Source organism: Tachysurus fulvidraco, chromosome 12, assembly GCF_022655615.1.
Source record: "Tachysurus fulvidraco isolate hzauxx_2018 chromosome 12, HZAU_PFXX_2.0, whole genome shotgun sequence".
NCBI lineage: Eukaryota > Metazoa > Chordata > Actinopteri > Siluriformes > Bagridae > Tachysurus > Tachysurus fulvidraco.
Window position 1 is genome coordinate 13,866,226 of NC_062529.1, and position 16,116 is coordinate 13,882,341.

At 41.8% G+C, this 16,116-nt stretch overlaps 1 protein-coding gene across 9 annotated transcripts in view; it reads right to left on the minus strand.

The window, feature by feature from the left end:
* kiaa0586 (KIAA0586 ortholog) overlaps positions 1-16,116 on the minus strand; it is an 82,980-nt gene that overhangs the window by 30,874 nt on the left and 35,990 nt on the right. For 8 of the 9 annotated variants that reach the window (XR_007144463.1, XM_047821111.1, XM_047821110.1 and 5 more), the window contains exons 11-19: positions 15,830-16,058; positions 14,604-14,702; positions 13,358-13,581; positions 8,760-8,832; positions 8,279-8,560; positions 7,299-7,467; positions 6,570-6,746; positions 2,079-2,263; positions 1,760-1,855 (exon numbers count right to left, since the gene is read on the minus strand). Coding sequence is in view for 8 of the 9 variants with exons in the window: in XM_047821111.1 (XP_047677067.1) it covers positions 1,760-1,855; positions 2,079-2,263; positions 6,570-6,746; positions 7,299-7,467; positions 8,279-8,560; positions 8,760-8,832; positions 13,358-13,581; positions 14,604-14,702; positions 15,830-16,058 (1,534 nt within the window). In the remaining variant the exon portion in view is untranslated. The remainder of the gene's footprint in view (positions 1-1,759; positions 1,856-2,078; positions 2,264-6,569; positions 6,747-7,298; positions 7,468-8,278; positions 8,561-8,759; positions 8,833-13,357; positions 13,582-14,603; positions 14,703-15,829; positions 16,059-16,116) is intronic. The other variant, XM_047821106.1, reaches the window with a different exon arrangement.

Genomic DNA, 16,116 nt, shown 5'->3' on the forward strand with positions numbered 1-16,116 from the left:
TTCTACATTTCACAGGTTGTTGTCAGTAACATAATTTGGAATTAAATTTGTTGCATTCAATAAAACAAACAAAAAGCATTTTCAATTGCGGTCTCAGACTTTCCCCTACTGTATGTATGAGATGATGGCAAGGTATCTATGGTATATTCCCATTGTAGTGGGGCATGAACAGTCCGAGTAGAAATGATTACTGTAATCACCGTTAATTTGATTTAACTGAACAATATGGCTTCCACTGTCATAATTCAAAGCTTATAGCTTCAACAGCACTTGACCAAGCAAGTCCACATCTTGTTATCATTCACACATGTTCAGAATTTAATGGAGCCACACAAGGATCATGAAACTGTAATGTGTGCATGATGTAGGCTGTTTCATCATGCTTATATTTTTCTTCTGCTTATGTGTAAGGTCAGAGTGTTGTGCAACTGAGACATGCCTCATGGTGGAAACTGCATGTGCTCTTTTTATGATTCAATTCTACTGTGAGCAACTTGGGTGAAATCTGGTGTCAGGCAGAAGAAGCTGTGGTCTCTTTTGAGTCTGGTTCCACTGCAGATTTCTCATGTTGCCTTTGGGAGCTTTTTCTTGCCACAGCCTCTGGCTTCCTCATTACAATTCTGCATGCATACTGTATGTCTGTAAAGCTGTTTTGTGACTATTGTTAAAAGCATTATATACAATTCACACCGAGTTGAGCAAAAAGACAACCGCCACCAAACTCAGCTGCTGAGACATCATTCATAAGTTATATGGTGATATGGTATTGAAAACATCAGCCTGAGCCATCAGAAGTGCATGAACATGAGCAGAGGGTGCAGAGAGTTTACCACTGATGACTCATTTCCAGAGCTCTTGCAGTGCCTGAGTAGTAAAAAGCTTTGGGAATGTAAGTGTTTTCCAAGCAGAACTCGTTCATCGGTGCTTCTTCCTCACAGCGCTCCTGCTCCAAATCAACTAATCAACATCCCTGCTGAGCCCATGTGTTGCCTAGCAACCAGATGGGAACAGGCAAGGACTGAGATTGCTGGAGCATGAGCAGCCAAGATGTGGCAGAGCAATGCAACTAATGCTGCCCTGAAACACTTCATCAGCTCACATGCAGGCTTATAACGGCAGGCTTGGTATAAATGGCAGGTCAATGATAAATGCCAACATGGAAAAACCAGCTAGCTGTCTGGAGCTGTAACAAAATCTAACGCCATCCATTTAGAGCATTAGGGCTAAGACTACCTGCTATATGAGAAACATAATGGGCTTTCTGGCTGCAATGTGCACCCACAGTACAGGCACACACGCCTCAGAAACAGCGAAGGTTCTGTGAGGTTGACCTAAGACACTGCAGAAACATTAATGCCCGCGTTGCTAGCAGCACAATCCTTCTTTGTAGACTTCAGCCTGGGAGTATAAAAGCAGGTCTTCTTTGCACTCCTTCTCACTGTGCCACTGTTGCAGAAACATACATACACGGAACACGGGGCACACAAAACCTTGAACCATGAATCCCTTCTAATCTATACTTCACTCTCTGTAGAAGAGGAACAGAAAGGATTCGGCTGTCTACTGAAATGCTACCACACACCTACGCAGCCTAATGACTGCAGGTGCATGAACCTGAATGTGGAACAGAATACATTATCGAGTAGCTAAGCCGGATGACAGTTGTGTCTTGTGTAAGACGGCTGCATATGGAAAGCACATGAGAAGTGTGTTTGAAAGCACATGAGAAGTGTGTTTATGTCTTGTGTAGGCTGATTACCTGAAAGGATGGAGGAGGAAGAAGAGGAGGAGGAGGTGACGAAGAGAGTGTGCAGCTCTGGGCCGATACACTCTCGATGTTCACACTGGGTTGAACCTTGATACAGAGAGAGTACTTCAATTATACTGCAGAGAATGCAGCAAAGTCATGTACTTTAGCCAGCAAACATAAAGCCATTAGTTGGATTAAAGGCAAAAGACACAAAGTGTCATGAAACGGCAAATAAATCCATGGGTTGAGTAAAACTGTCTAGTAGTAAAAGATCTAGTAGTACCCGGGACAAACTGGTGACTGATGAGAGCTCTAAACTCTCATTTACCTGTATTTGGAGGTTTGGGGCAGGTTTCTTGGATTCAGATTCAACTTCCAGCAGCAATGTGTTGGGCTTACGGATGAGAGGAGCCACTCTGGGTGCAGGAGGGATGGAGGTGATCACAGTTGCAGGTTTGTCACTAATGATGACCCGTAAAGGCAAAGCGGCCTGGGCATCAACTCTGGGCTTGCCTTAGGGAAGAGCATACAGTATAACAAAAGTTTAGAGCAAACTATACTGTATAAATAAAAAGGTCTTTTGAAAATTCAGATTACGACTCCAAAAAATAAAAAGCATGTCAATTATGTCATACTTTTATCTCACAACTAAAGTTTCAATGTTCTGAATATATAATAAAAAAAAAAATCCTAAGGGTAAATGTACATGTAAGCAGTTAATTTTCAACATGTACTTACTAGAGCCATTTATTATATTTGGCTGAAATTCAGATGGCATTTTATTAACTGTATAATTCATTAGTTGTATTTCATTGCATGTTATACACGATGTATTGAGCATATAAAGCAAATAGTAAGGCATTAGGAATACGATCTGCAAGTTTAAATGGTGTACTAATGAAAGCATGAATATGGATTGAAGCTGAGGGATGACTGAGCTAGAGTAAAAAAAAACAGTAATAAAATTTAATGAAGCAAACAAACCTAAAACATTAAAGTTTCCAGCAAAATGATCAAATCTTCTTTTGCTGAAGAAAGCAATACTTTTCACCTTCCATCGTTTATTCAACACAAATACATAAATGTGGTAATAATTAATAATTGAATGTATTACACAATGTAACCTTTCATTTTAAACCATAGAATTTTAAGAGGCTGACAACGATAGCTTGCAAAATGACATGCATTTGGACAGAAGGAGAGGGAAATAATGCTGAGAATTGACAACTAGTCTGAACTTGGCATTATCAGTGCTATCAATGCCACAAAGAGGAAGCAGTGCCTCGCAAAAAAACAAAAAACCTCTCCTCCTTTTCTCCCTACACCACGGCAGCCTGACGCACTGCTCTGCACTCAGAGAACTAAAATATGAGTGGACTCCTGATGCACTTTGACAAAATGAATGTGTTCCTGTAGCAAAGCCCCGAAGCTCTGTTCGAGCCTCCATGCGCCGACATGGGAGATAACATCTCAGTCCTATTTACACGCCAGGACACGCAGCAAGTCATGCTCTCACGTGAATGGGATATTAAAAACAGCCTTTCCCTGCAGCAGCTGGAGCTGTACTACACCTATCTTTTCCTTTACTCTAGAGAGGTCATAAAGGACATCCACAACACTCAGACCCTGTTTAAACCAGAGCGCGCACACACACACACACAAACACACATCTGCCAGGCTGGGACGCCAGCCCAGCTTCATGACCGGCGTCCATTGTGGAACTGAACCAGGAGACAAAGAAGTTCAGCCAGAGTACGCTAACAGAGTCAGGTCGCTGACTCTCCTCTCTGCACGGGGCACGCAAATGGTCATTCGTTTGCTGAATCACACAGGAACATGAGCTTGGCCATAGCACATTAACACCCAAGAGATATGCATGTATTCACATAAATCTGCTGCAGGCACAGAAATCTGTTTTACCAGTTTTTGCAAGAAGCTAAGCAAATATGATGTAGCTTTATAATTTCCATAATTTGCCTGGAGGGGATCCAAACAGTGGCTCTGAGGCAAGAGGCTCTGACTCATACGGAATAAAAAAAAAATCTGATAGGAAACATGTGGGCTCAGTTGTATAAAATGCCAAGGCTATTCATTTGCATTACTTTATTCAGGATAGAGAAGAGTGAAAAGTAAAAGTAAGGAAAACAAGATACACTGTAAAGCATGCACATTTAGGAACAAGCAAAATGATTTTAATATCAGACAGGAGAAACAAGAACACATTGTAAGAGTGTGCGTCAGAAACCAAGCTGTGCTGTCAGGAGCAAGAGAATGTAGCCACATTAAATTTGGAGAGAGATCATAGTGTCTTTCTTTGCCTCCCCTGTTACTGATGTGCCAGCCAATCATGGGTCATGTTTTGAGGGGTTAGTGCTCGTATGCAGAGGCGTTTGGCACTGCAGTAGGAGGAGTATGTGGTCTTGTGCATTCCAATTTGGTACTATTAATATGTAACAAACCTGCTATTGTACACTAGGAATCTGACTTTGTGAAAGTGAACAGGAAACCAAGGAGACAACATACCAAATCTGGCCCCGAGTTTAAATTTTAAACTCAGCTGCCACAACCAAATCAACCCGATACCCAAAATATATTGGAAAGTAACTTAACCGACAACTGATCAATTCTCCAAGTGTAAAATTAAATCAGGTCCTATCATTTATAACTGATTTGATATGTACCTTCCCTGATCTACCATGCAGAACTTCATAAAGCAGATTTGTGAGAAGAAGTCTGCCATACTTAGCCGACGTCTGAAACTAGGAGGCAGTCCACGGATGTGACTGCCTGAACAGCTGCTGCAGATGAAAGACTCTCTGTGCTTCCCTGGGGGCCTCTGCCAATCCCACTGTCCTCTCCGGGGAGCCACGGAGCCGGGAAAATAGGGCAGCTCAAAGCTCCAGCCCTGCAGAGTGTCACTAGTGGAGGAGGGGGCAGACCTGGCCAGGTCTGCCCCCTCACATCCACACTAGACAGTACCACAGAACAGTCTGGGAAGTTATTAACGAGTCTGGAACTTTCCACCAGGGCTACACACACACAGACACACACACAGACACACACACAGACACACACACAGACACACACACAGACACACACACACAGACACACACAGACACACACAGACACACACAGACACTGCACAAATTGTGATGTGAAATTAGATAGCCACCAGTACCAACACAGATAGACTGCTCTGAAGTGTCTGATGTGATTAAACCACCCCAGGGAGCAGCAGCCACAGAATTTCTCTAGTGTGCTCTTGGAAAATATAGGTAGAATATGTATTCAGATAAACTCTATGATGAAGGAGTGGCTATGCAGTGATTATAGATGACAATGGCTTAAGCAAAGCTAAGTGATAGCTGCACAATTCTGTTCTGTATAACTTTTATTGGCCAAAGAATGATCAATACTGCAAAATTAAATTACAAAATGTTCCTTCCCAAAATACTTATAGTATAGTATGACATAGTATAGTACAGATACATGAGACAGTATACCAATACAACAAACGTCTTTACATAAATATGTACACTCCATTTCATCTCCCTTAAAGTTTGATAGCTCTGAGAGATGCAGCTCTCTGACTCTTACAAAGAGGATGCACAGCTGTTTTAAATCTGAAAGACAAGCTCTCTCTTATTTAAGAGGAAAAAGTCATGTCTGTCTCACGCTAGTGATGGCCACTGCATTGCAGATGTGATTAGACAAGGCTTTGTTCACCCTGCCGCAGCTCAGAGCAGAGGTCAGTTCAGCCGCTGGGCGACAGTGAACAAAATGGCCTCCCACTGTTCAAAGGTCGTTATTCCCCTCCCTGCCGCCTGATTCCATTTCTGATACTCTGCTTCATTAGAAGCTCTGCATCAAGCCCTTGTTACAAAAGCTGCTGCATATCAAAGGTATAACAGAAGGGAAGTATGGACTCCTGCTTAAAAAGGTGCTTCTAACTACTTTTTCAAGACATTAAAGAAACGGATTTAATTCAGTTGTAGCTGCAATACCATACTGCATGTGAAAACACAAGGCAACATGAGCATGAGCAATATGCTGGAACATGTTCGATTAGAGGTTTGTAGATGATTCGCAAACTCTGTAAGACAGACATACTTTCCTTTATGTAGTTAGTCTAGAAACTAACTTCCTCTTTTGCTACAAGGTCGGTCATAAGGCGTAGCTTGCAGTGATTTGAACCGAGAAATGAGAATGCATTAGAGGGCCTTGACAGTAAAGTGATTAAAAAAGTTAGGAGGAGGAACGAAGGCTTTACATGAGCAAAGACTCGGCCGTAATGAAGAACTCACACAGCTAAATGTCTGTCTAATTATGCCCATTTTTTATACTGCTATGTGCTCAGTGTCAAGCAGAAGAAGTGGAGCTTTCCAGCAGCAGGATGTGGGGGCTGTCTGGGTTAAGCTGTAGCACTGTGCTTTACTGCAGTGTGAACAGAACTCTACAGCTCTTAGCTGTTAATATAGTGCCATTAAGATGAAGGTTCCTGCCGTGGCACAAAGCTAGTTAAGGTAGTACCATTACTGCCCGTGACTGCTGTTTAAAAATACTGCAACTGACTCAACAATATTAAAATATTTAGGAACTTTGTGGTTACTTGATAGTATTATGCGATTAAATTAATGGACCCTGACTAATAGTTAATAAGCCTGAGGATGTTAATTAGCGAAAGCAACTATATCTTCAGTAAACTGGACAAAGTTATAGATTGCAATCAATAGCAATCCTTAAAAAATCTTGAGTGCATTTGGTCAAACACAAGAAAGATATAGCTAGTACTGAAGATGTAGGAGAAATGAGTGTTTACCTAGAGGGATGGCCATTGGCATGAGGTAGCCTTTTAACAGAGAACTAGGCTGCTGTTCCTGGATGGGGCTACAAGGACTGAACAGGTACTGGGGCTCAGAGGGCACCTGCTGCAGGAGCGACGCCTTACAAGCTTCAGAAACACTGGTCTGGGTTTTGCAGGACTTCATCTTCACACCTGTAATGAAGGTATTATAGGTATACACAAGAACTATTACTATAAGAAATATCACACACACACACACACACACACACACACACACACACACACACACACACACACACACATATATACATATATATATATATAGATACACATGCAAAAAACTACTATTATTACTACTATTCACTAATTACAATAGCCTTCTTGCGTGGCATAAATTGCACTGATGTATAGTCCACACCAAAAATATTGAACAGCAAGACCTTTTTAATTTGTTTTTATTTCATTTGGGTTGTATATCAGATGAAGATGAGACAGCAGATCAGAACGGCAGCTTTCATTCCCTATAATTACATCTACATTTGCTTAACAACAATAATATAGGAACAGATAATCATATATGAAAGTAAATAACATTTAATTTGTGGATTCATATACATTACTTGCAATAACTGCATTCTGTCTTGATGTTTAGCAAAAACAACTTCCGTCCCAATACATTCGGAGGGAACTGTATCTGTACATATACTACAGTTTTGTAGGCTCATTTCAGTGGATTTTCATTACCTTTAACACGCTCCACCATTTTAGGACGCTGCACTTTGGATTTGGGTGTAGGAGAGCTGAAATGGAGGTAGGGGCCTTTCTTTAATGTGCGCCGTTGTCCCTCATACAGGGCTTTCCCGTACACCTTCGTTAGGTATGCTTCATCACCTGTAGACTTCAGCACTTTTGACTGGACCAGAAAGAAGAACATTAGGAATATAAAAGGTGTTTTTCAGGGAAATATAGGCTATTGGACTTCCTTAATCATACATTTACACAAAGTTGTAACTGAAAGACTTTTTGTCAGTTGTTTTGACAGGTTGACAGTATTTGAGGCAAAAAATAATCATTAACCTTATATGTAATAAAGACTTAATTAATCAGTTGCTAGGTTTTGATGTGTTATAACTGAAACTAGGAAACACACTCAGCTATTACTGCAGAGCAAGCAAAGGCCAAACACTTATTATCAGCACTTCTCTGGTCTGCACACTCTTATTTATAGCAAATAAAGATATGAGGCAGCATATGGATGATTGCAACACCTCATTTAGTTAAAGAGTAGCAGTGTCCAGAGGTGCTGTGCTTGGACCCAGATGGAAGAGATCAGAGTCTAAGTGTTGTGAGCTTACTGTCTGGATGTACCGACAAATAAATAATGAACAGGAGGATCTACAGTGAGCCACAAATAAAAATAGGTCACTGTTTAAGTCTATTGCAGTAAAATGTTAATGACATCTTGTACTCTTTCCATGCACTATTTAACCTGTAATGTGGCACAACTAACAATGGGAGCTGTACTTTAATGACACAGTGACACATTAGCTTGTTCCATCAAGGCTCAGAAAGCTCAAATCCTTTTCTGCACATGCACATGAAATTTTTCCAGGTTCACGCCACATTTGTGAGTGAAATGCAACTGACCAGTCAAATCAGTTAACTGCACTAATTGATGTGAGAATTTTGTGACAAGAAGGTAGTTATGGTGCCACAGCACTCACCGCCTGTGGGTGCTGCTCAGTACTGTTTCTGAAAGATGAGGCAAGCTCTTGGCTGGAAGCCTGTGTGCTCACTGCCTGTGGTCTATTGGAGTCTCTGTGAGAGGTTTTTCTCCTTGCCGCTGCAGTAGCTCCTTTCCGCTCTCTCCCCAGACTTCCAGCCTCTTTCCCAGCTGTGCTCCTGCTCCTGCTGCTCTGACCCTGCTGTGTTGATCCGCCTGCTGCCACACTATCTCTCTCTACAGCCTTCATCTGAACAACAGATCCATGTTGTGCTAGCTCATCCTGCCACAGAGAACAAAACTGCAATTTCAAACCCCAGGTGTGGTGAGGGCACTGTGCTCCAAGAACTGCTGTTACAAAGTAAAGATTTTGGGAAAGAAATACTAAATAATTCTGGATATCATTTCTGAAGGTCTTTGTATTGTGTGATCGGTGTTAAATGTGGCTGTATTGAAGATATTAGGTGCGAGCTGATTTTCACCCGAATCTCCTTGCTCACTGTGTTGATCCAAGCATCAACAGTTTTCTTTATCCTCAGCTCCTCGCTGGCATCCCTACAGGGTAGGACACAGGCAGGAATTTAGTATACAGTGGCAACTCTTACATATTGCATACACTCTTATATATCACATGGCTTTTCACAGTGTTGGTTAGCTGAATATTTATCAGGACCATGTCATGCAACTCCAGGTCTAATTGTACCTTTTCCACACCTTTTCTCGCTCAGAGACTAGTTCAGAAAAATCACAACCCTGATGGTTAATCCATATAACCCAGCCAGTTTCTAGCTTTGGATCTTTCAGCAAATCAGTTCACGAGCTTGTGCAATGACACTACTGTATTAATCACAATGACGAGTGATATCTTGGGGCAGTGCCAAACTAAATGTGCCATATATCTTTTAAAGATGCCCAGGACGCTGTCGCACTTCTTTGCAACACAAATTATGCTAATGCCCTGCTGTCTGCTGGCCTGTTGGCCTGTCTCTGCATCACTTATTGCAGTGAATAAATCAGACATGGGAAGAAAATACTGCACTCCCACTCACACTGCATGTGAAGATGCTGCCAAACCTTCTTTCATGCTCTTTAATCATATCTTTTTACTTTTACTCCCCTCTTAATTCAGGATACCCTTGAGGGATAGAATACTTAACATGGAAGGGAATAAAGTGACAGGTATTAGGAGTATTTTTGCAGGTTAATATGGGGAGTTGGGAGTGTGCTATGACGCGGAGATCTCTCTGTCTCTCTCTCTATCTCTCTCTCTCACTCACACACATACACACACACAACAGGAAAGCCCTTTATTAAAGCAGAATCTCTCATTTGGGTGCCTAAAGAACACGGCTGTTTCTGGGCAGCGCAGACATGTTCTGACTCCGTACCTCAGTGGAAATACAAACATGTGTTTCATGTGGGTCATGTGTGTATGCGCACGTGTGTATGTAGGTATGTGTGTGTGTGTGTGTGTGTGTGTGTGTGTGTGTGTGTGTGTGTGTGTGTGTGTGTGTGTGTGTGTGTGTGTGTGTGTGTGTGTGTGTGTGAGAGTGTGTGGGCATTGCCAAAAATCTACCCTGTATAAACTCCCAGCTTCCTACTCCTACCATCAAATAACAACCTCCTGCAAAATACACACCTAAAAGACCCTGTCTTCCATTCAGAAAGCCTGTGCCGTGCTGCTCACCGGCTCTTGTCAAGTGTCTGCAGCGTGATGGATTCACCTAATCAGATGATGCTTGAAGACACTCGCGATTCCAAATGGAGCACGATTGATCCGAGTGCTTGAAATGACCTTCAATTAACCTCCCACGGGCTGCTCGACATTTACACCACCGTGTTCCAGCTGAGGCCATTTGAAGTTTTTATTATGCTGAATATTTGAGATCCTCAGATTGGGGTGGGAGAATTAAGAAGTGGAAAATGAACTATAAAGAGTATTCAGCGCCAATGCCTCATTCACATTCCCTACACGCAGAAGAAAAATATAATGACTGCACAAAAGGGAGGACAATCCAGTGTAACAGCTTTCTTTAAATGACAAGAAAAGATAGATGTTTTCACTGAAGATGCCAGAAGCTACAGCACACTTAAAGGAGTTTAAAATAACAGTACTGTATTCAATGGAAGACACTCGCTTCAATATCAGAAATTGCAATGAATGAAAAGTGACTGATGTAACTGTACTTGCATATGCCAAATTTACATTAAGTGAAATAAGTCCTGATCATTTAAATAAAGATAAGCAACCATAAAGCAATAAATCCTTGTGCTACTCCAAGTCATACAGACAGCAGCACAATGAAGTCAGTGGCAGATCTGCAACTGTGGTCAACAACTGCTATTACTGGTTTAAAAAAAAAAAAAAAAAAAAAAAATCCAAAACTTTCTTCGTAAGGAGTAACAAGAGGTAGAATTGACTCAAATGACAAAGGCATGAAAGAATAACCAGGCATTTCTTTAATCTTAGGGTAGAACCAGGTGCCCTCTTCCGTTCTATGTACAACTTCAGAGAATTACATGTCATTAGATGTCATCCACTGTGAGAACTAAATAACACAGAACAGTAAGAACCCGGCACAAAACCAAAAAAAAGACAAGCCAGTGAGGAACAATGCAGAGTGAAGCCAGTCTCTAAACCACAGCCAAACAAGCGAAAGGTGGTCTAAACCATCTGTTGAATTATGCAACATGCTTTGTTTGATTTTCAAAGCAGGTGATGGCTATAATTACAAAGTAATTCAAATTTGGACAGGGTTCATTTTTACCTCAGAGGAAGTTAGGCCACTACTTTTTAGGCACAGAGCTTAATGAAGGCTGAGAACTTTCCAGTTTGCAAATGGCTTCATTAATAATTCAAAGAAATAAATGGCAGGGATAAAATCCTACTTCAGCCTCGTTTTGCAAAGTCAGACCCACAAAATGAATGAATCTATCAAAGCATGGATGTAACGTATGATGCAGAGTGCCTCCCCATCAACCTGAAGGATGGCAGGTGGAACCTTAGAGAAGGAGAAATAGGACTCGGCAGGAGAAATAGGACTCGGCAGTAGCTAGCTTCTCCGTCCTTACGACCTTTTGGTGGAGGAAAAGATCAAAGCCATTATACCAGGGAGAGGCAGCCACATCAACCTGCATGTTTGTGTTTTCATGTTCACACAATAAGAGCAGAGCTGATTGCAGCTGCCATTTTCGAGACAATCACCAGTGGGGCTGACATTTTTAAATGAGAGTTTGGATTCAGGGCTGGTTATTGTGAAGTGTCAGAGGGGAGCCACTGAGCCAAAACCACACCCCACAGATGTTTAGCCATGGTGAAGTGCACGGTCTCAAATAAGATCTAAGCAAATCAAATATCTAAGTAATCAATCGAAACAAATTGTATTAAGTGACACATGAAATGCTCCTTGACAAAATCATGCCTGCTGTGTTTTACCCTACACCGAAAGTGCTGTAAGCCAAAGGAGAGCCTGTGGGGTGCCATTACTGCACCTGCCTCCTCTTCGAAGATCTTCAGTATCATCATCAGCAGCACACAGCAATCCTAGGGCATCCTTCTCCATTTCTCTTTCTAAACTGCTCCTTTAGCACTCCCTCGCCTGCCCCATCTCTCCTCCAGCGGCTCTCCCTGCTCATGCACTCCATCCACCTCTTGCAGCATCACAAACCATTAGTGGCTGCGCACCCGAGGGAGCTGGGCTAATGTCACATCGAGAGCAGTCAGAGTGCTGAGATTGCGTCTGACTTTCTGCTATAAGAGCCTGAGCCCCATTTCAAGAGAGCTACTAAAACAGCTCTCTGAGCCTCTGCCACTCATTCTTAGTGCCATGCTTCCTAAAAGCCATAAACAAACAGCACCTCTCGAGAGCTGACAGCACGCTCCGCATTAGGTTTAGTCTGAATCTATGATGCAATGGAATTTGGCAGAGTTGAAATTTGATATATTTTATATTCAAAATGCATTACGGCTATTAGAAGAGTGTTATGTGTTATGAGACTACAATTTGTATGCATTCTCTGTCAGTCTAAGAATACTACTGTATAAAAAATATCATATACACAAAAGACATCTGAAAATCCACAGTAGCATAAAAGCTATAATAATCTTGTCTGATGTGATCCCTTCAGGAGAACTTGTAGTGCTTCAAAGGAGAAGAGGAAAAAAAAGATTCCTGGTGTGTTACATGAAAACACTGGTGGTGGCATGGACATAGGCCAGGTGAAGTATCTAGGCCAAATGCATGGGGGTTAAGTAGAGCTGGAATAAGAGCTCCACTGACAGCCGCCAATCATTGTGATGGTTCCGTTTGGCTTAGCCCTTCCCTGCCTGGAGTGTGCTCTGAGGCTAGCTGTCAATCACATGCAGGGCCTTATGCCTGCGCACATTTGCAAGGCAAAAGTTTTAGAAGCGTAAAACTGAAAAGTTATTCAGTCACACACAAGAGAATGGACAGACCATTGCTGAGAATTTAGATAAAAATGTTATGCCACTATTCTTAAGTTAACATTCATATTAACATTCTGATTTAAATTCTTTAGGCCAAAGAAGCTGCAGTGTTTGTCACTACATAAAATAGATATTTGAAATAATCCATGAGAAAAAAATTCATTGTTTGATGTATTGCAATATTTTAGAAACAACAAAAATGGCATCTACCCTTATAAAATGTATCACTGAATATGCATGAATAAGCCTTTTGGAAATGCCCCTATGTCTTTCTATAAATAAGGACAATATTAGCTCCCAGTGTTTGTTTTGTCTCATCACATCCTTAGTGATTTATTTAATAGTGGACAAAGTAGTTAAACAAATTTTCCCCATTCTTAGCATTAGCTAGCTTACCATTCAGATCCTTTGGGTAAAGATTTTTGAAGGTACAGTGTCATCTGATAATTGGTGTAACCTGTCATAACCAGGTGTAAGCACTTCTGCGTGTGTTTTTTTTTTAAAGCAGTAAAATTCCGCTTTAAATACAAAATTATTCGTTGACACTCGTCAGAATCAGTATTTCAACAGGAGTGAAGCATTTACAGTAATGTTTTGACTTCAGAGCAAGTATAGCGCTGTCAGACATCATACCTGTTGTTTGACAGAGCCTCTAGTTGTGTATGAAGCACCTCTCCATCCTTGGCTCTCAGAATTGCCTGCAGATTCTCCTCTAGAACCTTCCGGCTTTGTCTGACCTGCCTCAGGACACATTCCGCATCCTCAAACATGGAGACAGGTGGATGGCTATTCTGTAGCTGGTTGGGTCGAGGCAGGAGAATAGCCTCAGGACTGACCTTATCATGTTGTTGTGATGGCTAGGAGAGAAAAATAGAAAAGAAAAAAAAAACCCTGAGCTTCACACATCTGTGATTAAAGCCATAAGTCTTTTGTAGGTTCAAGAAGAAGAATGTCACAGACTGAAAATCTCTCTGTACATGACAGACAAACAAAGGAAATATAATTCAGCTATGATAAGAAGCCCAATTAAATCCATCAATGGAAAGTGGTGCTACTCTGGCAAGATTGACAAACAAGAAAAAAATGGAACAAAGAATGCGAGGAATATGTATTAAATGCTATTCTTTTATTGTTTAGTTGAGGGAAAAAACATCAAATCCCACTCGCTATGCACTAAAAGCAACAGAAGTCCAAGATTAGCTGTGTGTAGCAAACCTGCTCCATTCCATTTTCATTTAATATGTGGAACAGTGGGATCTTAGCTGTCTTTTCCTCTTATCCTCTCCTCATTATAAATCTGAGTTCCAAAAATCCATTACTGAGATCACACCCTCGTCAGCTTGATACGAGTCTCTGTCCCTCACCCGCTCCAATTAAGAATCCAACATGCAAAGAGTCACTTTCCTAGCTGTACTCTGATTCAAGTCCAAACTGAGGGCAATAAGTACTTTTGCTGAATGTTCACTTCTGTTTGAGTAAATGGCTTTTCAGATGTGTAATATTGCCAAATCAGAATCTGTGTAATTCAGTTCTTAAGCTACAAGTCCTACAAATAATGTAAGGCCTCTCCTGCTACACTGCCAATTATAGACCATGAAACACTCAACAAAAGGAAAGATGCAAATGGCTGTTGCTGTGTTTGCAGAGCTGTGACGCAGCGTGGATATGGATTTTTAGAGCCATTGTGCATTCATTCTTTCCATCCAGGTGTACATGAGAGATAACGACCCTAATTTATCTGTACAGTCTCTGCATAACGGCACGTCTCAAACTGCGACATATAAAAGGTGCCATTGTGTCTGTAGCTTGTTGTGACCAGTGTGGAGGAAACGGCCGTAATGCAGGCACTGCAGAGGCTGTAGTTGCTATGGGAACCTACCATGGAGACTGGGGGTGGGGGCTTGGGTGGATGAGAGGGCAGGGTGGGGGGTGTGGGGTGGCTTGGTTCGACAGGCTTCACAGGAAATGCATCAGCAGTCTGGTAGAGAGCACAGAGAGGTCGGATTAGGAGAAAGCCGACTACAGTTATTGTTAAACAATGGTATGACTCGATTTGGCTCAACACAAACACACACACGAACACGCACACACAGAAAAGCAAGGATGCATGAAAAGCATTGTTGTAACAGAAATCATATCTCTAAAACAATGTTGTATAAAACATTAAGAGCCAATAATCAATCCACTCATGCTCTGATTCTAACATTTTGTTTCTATTCACAGAAGCAAGGGATATGAAATTTTCATGACATTGAGGGGCATACAGCCATCGTGTGCAGGAGCATGATCCTCGCTGTGCAGTGGGTAGGTGTGAGTGACATTCCATTAAAACAGGCCAGGATCTGACAGCATAGAGTGACTAGGCTCTCTCAGCGCAGAGAGCGACAGAGACAGATAGACAAACACACACTCCTGGGCCTCTCTGTCAATGGCCAAAGAGCATTCAAATCCCGCATCCTCAATTATATGCTAATGTGTCATTTGCCTTGTGTTACATTATTCTTGGCTGATGGAATTTTTCAGCCGCAGCCAAGGCGTGCCTCGAAACTCAATTCCTCCGCTAGGAGGATGGTGGGGGAGGGGGTCGACTGTAATAGATGGAAACAGGCAGTGGCACATTTGGTAGAACGAAGAAGTGCTGTAATTTATTAGTGATGGACGAAGAGGGGGGAAAAAAAACAAGTGGAAAATTGCTGTCGAGTCACAGAGATACAAGATGCAGGGTCGGCATCTTGGCTTGATTTCATCAGCGTCCTGCTTCTATTAGATTAGCACTTCCTGAAGCACAGCACGACATTGGTCGGCTTTAGGAGGTGAGCACCTTGCTAATCAACATAGTATTGAATGCACTGGGTGTTTCTAATCAGATATTAGGCTAGAGTAACTGACCACGTATGATCAACAATGGTTGATCTTTAAAATGGAATATTTGAGAGAGTCATATGGACAACACTGTCACATGTAAAGCAAATGTAATTTACAGACACATTATGAATAAATATTTGGAGTAAAAGCAGAAAAAAGTGTCAGACATGTATATTTTGAGATTACAGTGTCCAGTGCTATGATTCCTCCTATGCTATTACTGTAGTTAACCACACTTACCTGGATTAAGTTTCTCATCTCGTCTTTGAGTCTGCTCAGATCCTGTAGCTCTGCATTGGCCTGCTGAACAGCAGAGCTGGAGCTGCTTGGAGCTGCATGGATTAAAGTAGTCATTCCCTTCAGGTTTTCTTGGCTCATGTTTGTGCTCAGAAGTTTGGTCAGTGTAGCAGCTGGCCTCTCTGGTTCAACCCTTCCAGTGGGAAAACAGCATGTTTCTCCTAGGTTCTCTCTAAAAGAAAAAAAGACTAAGTTGAGTCATATCTGTATGCCACACATGTTATACCAGG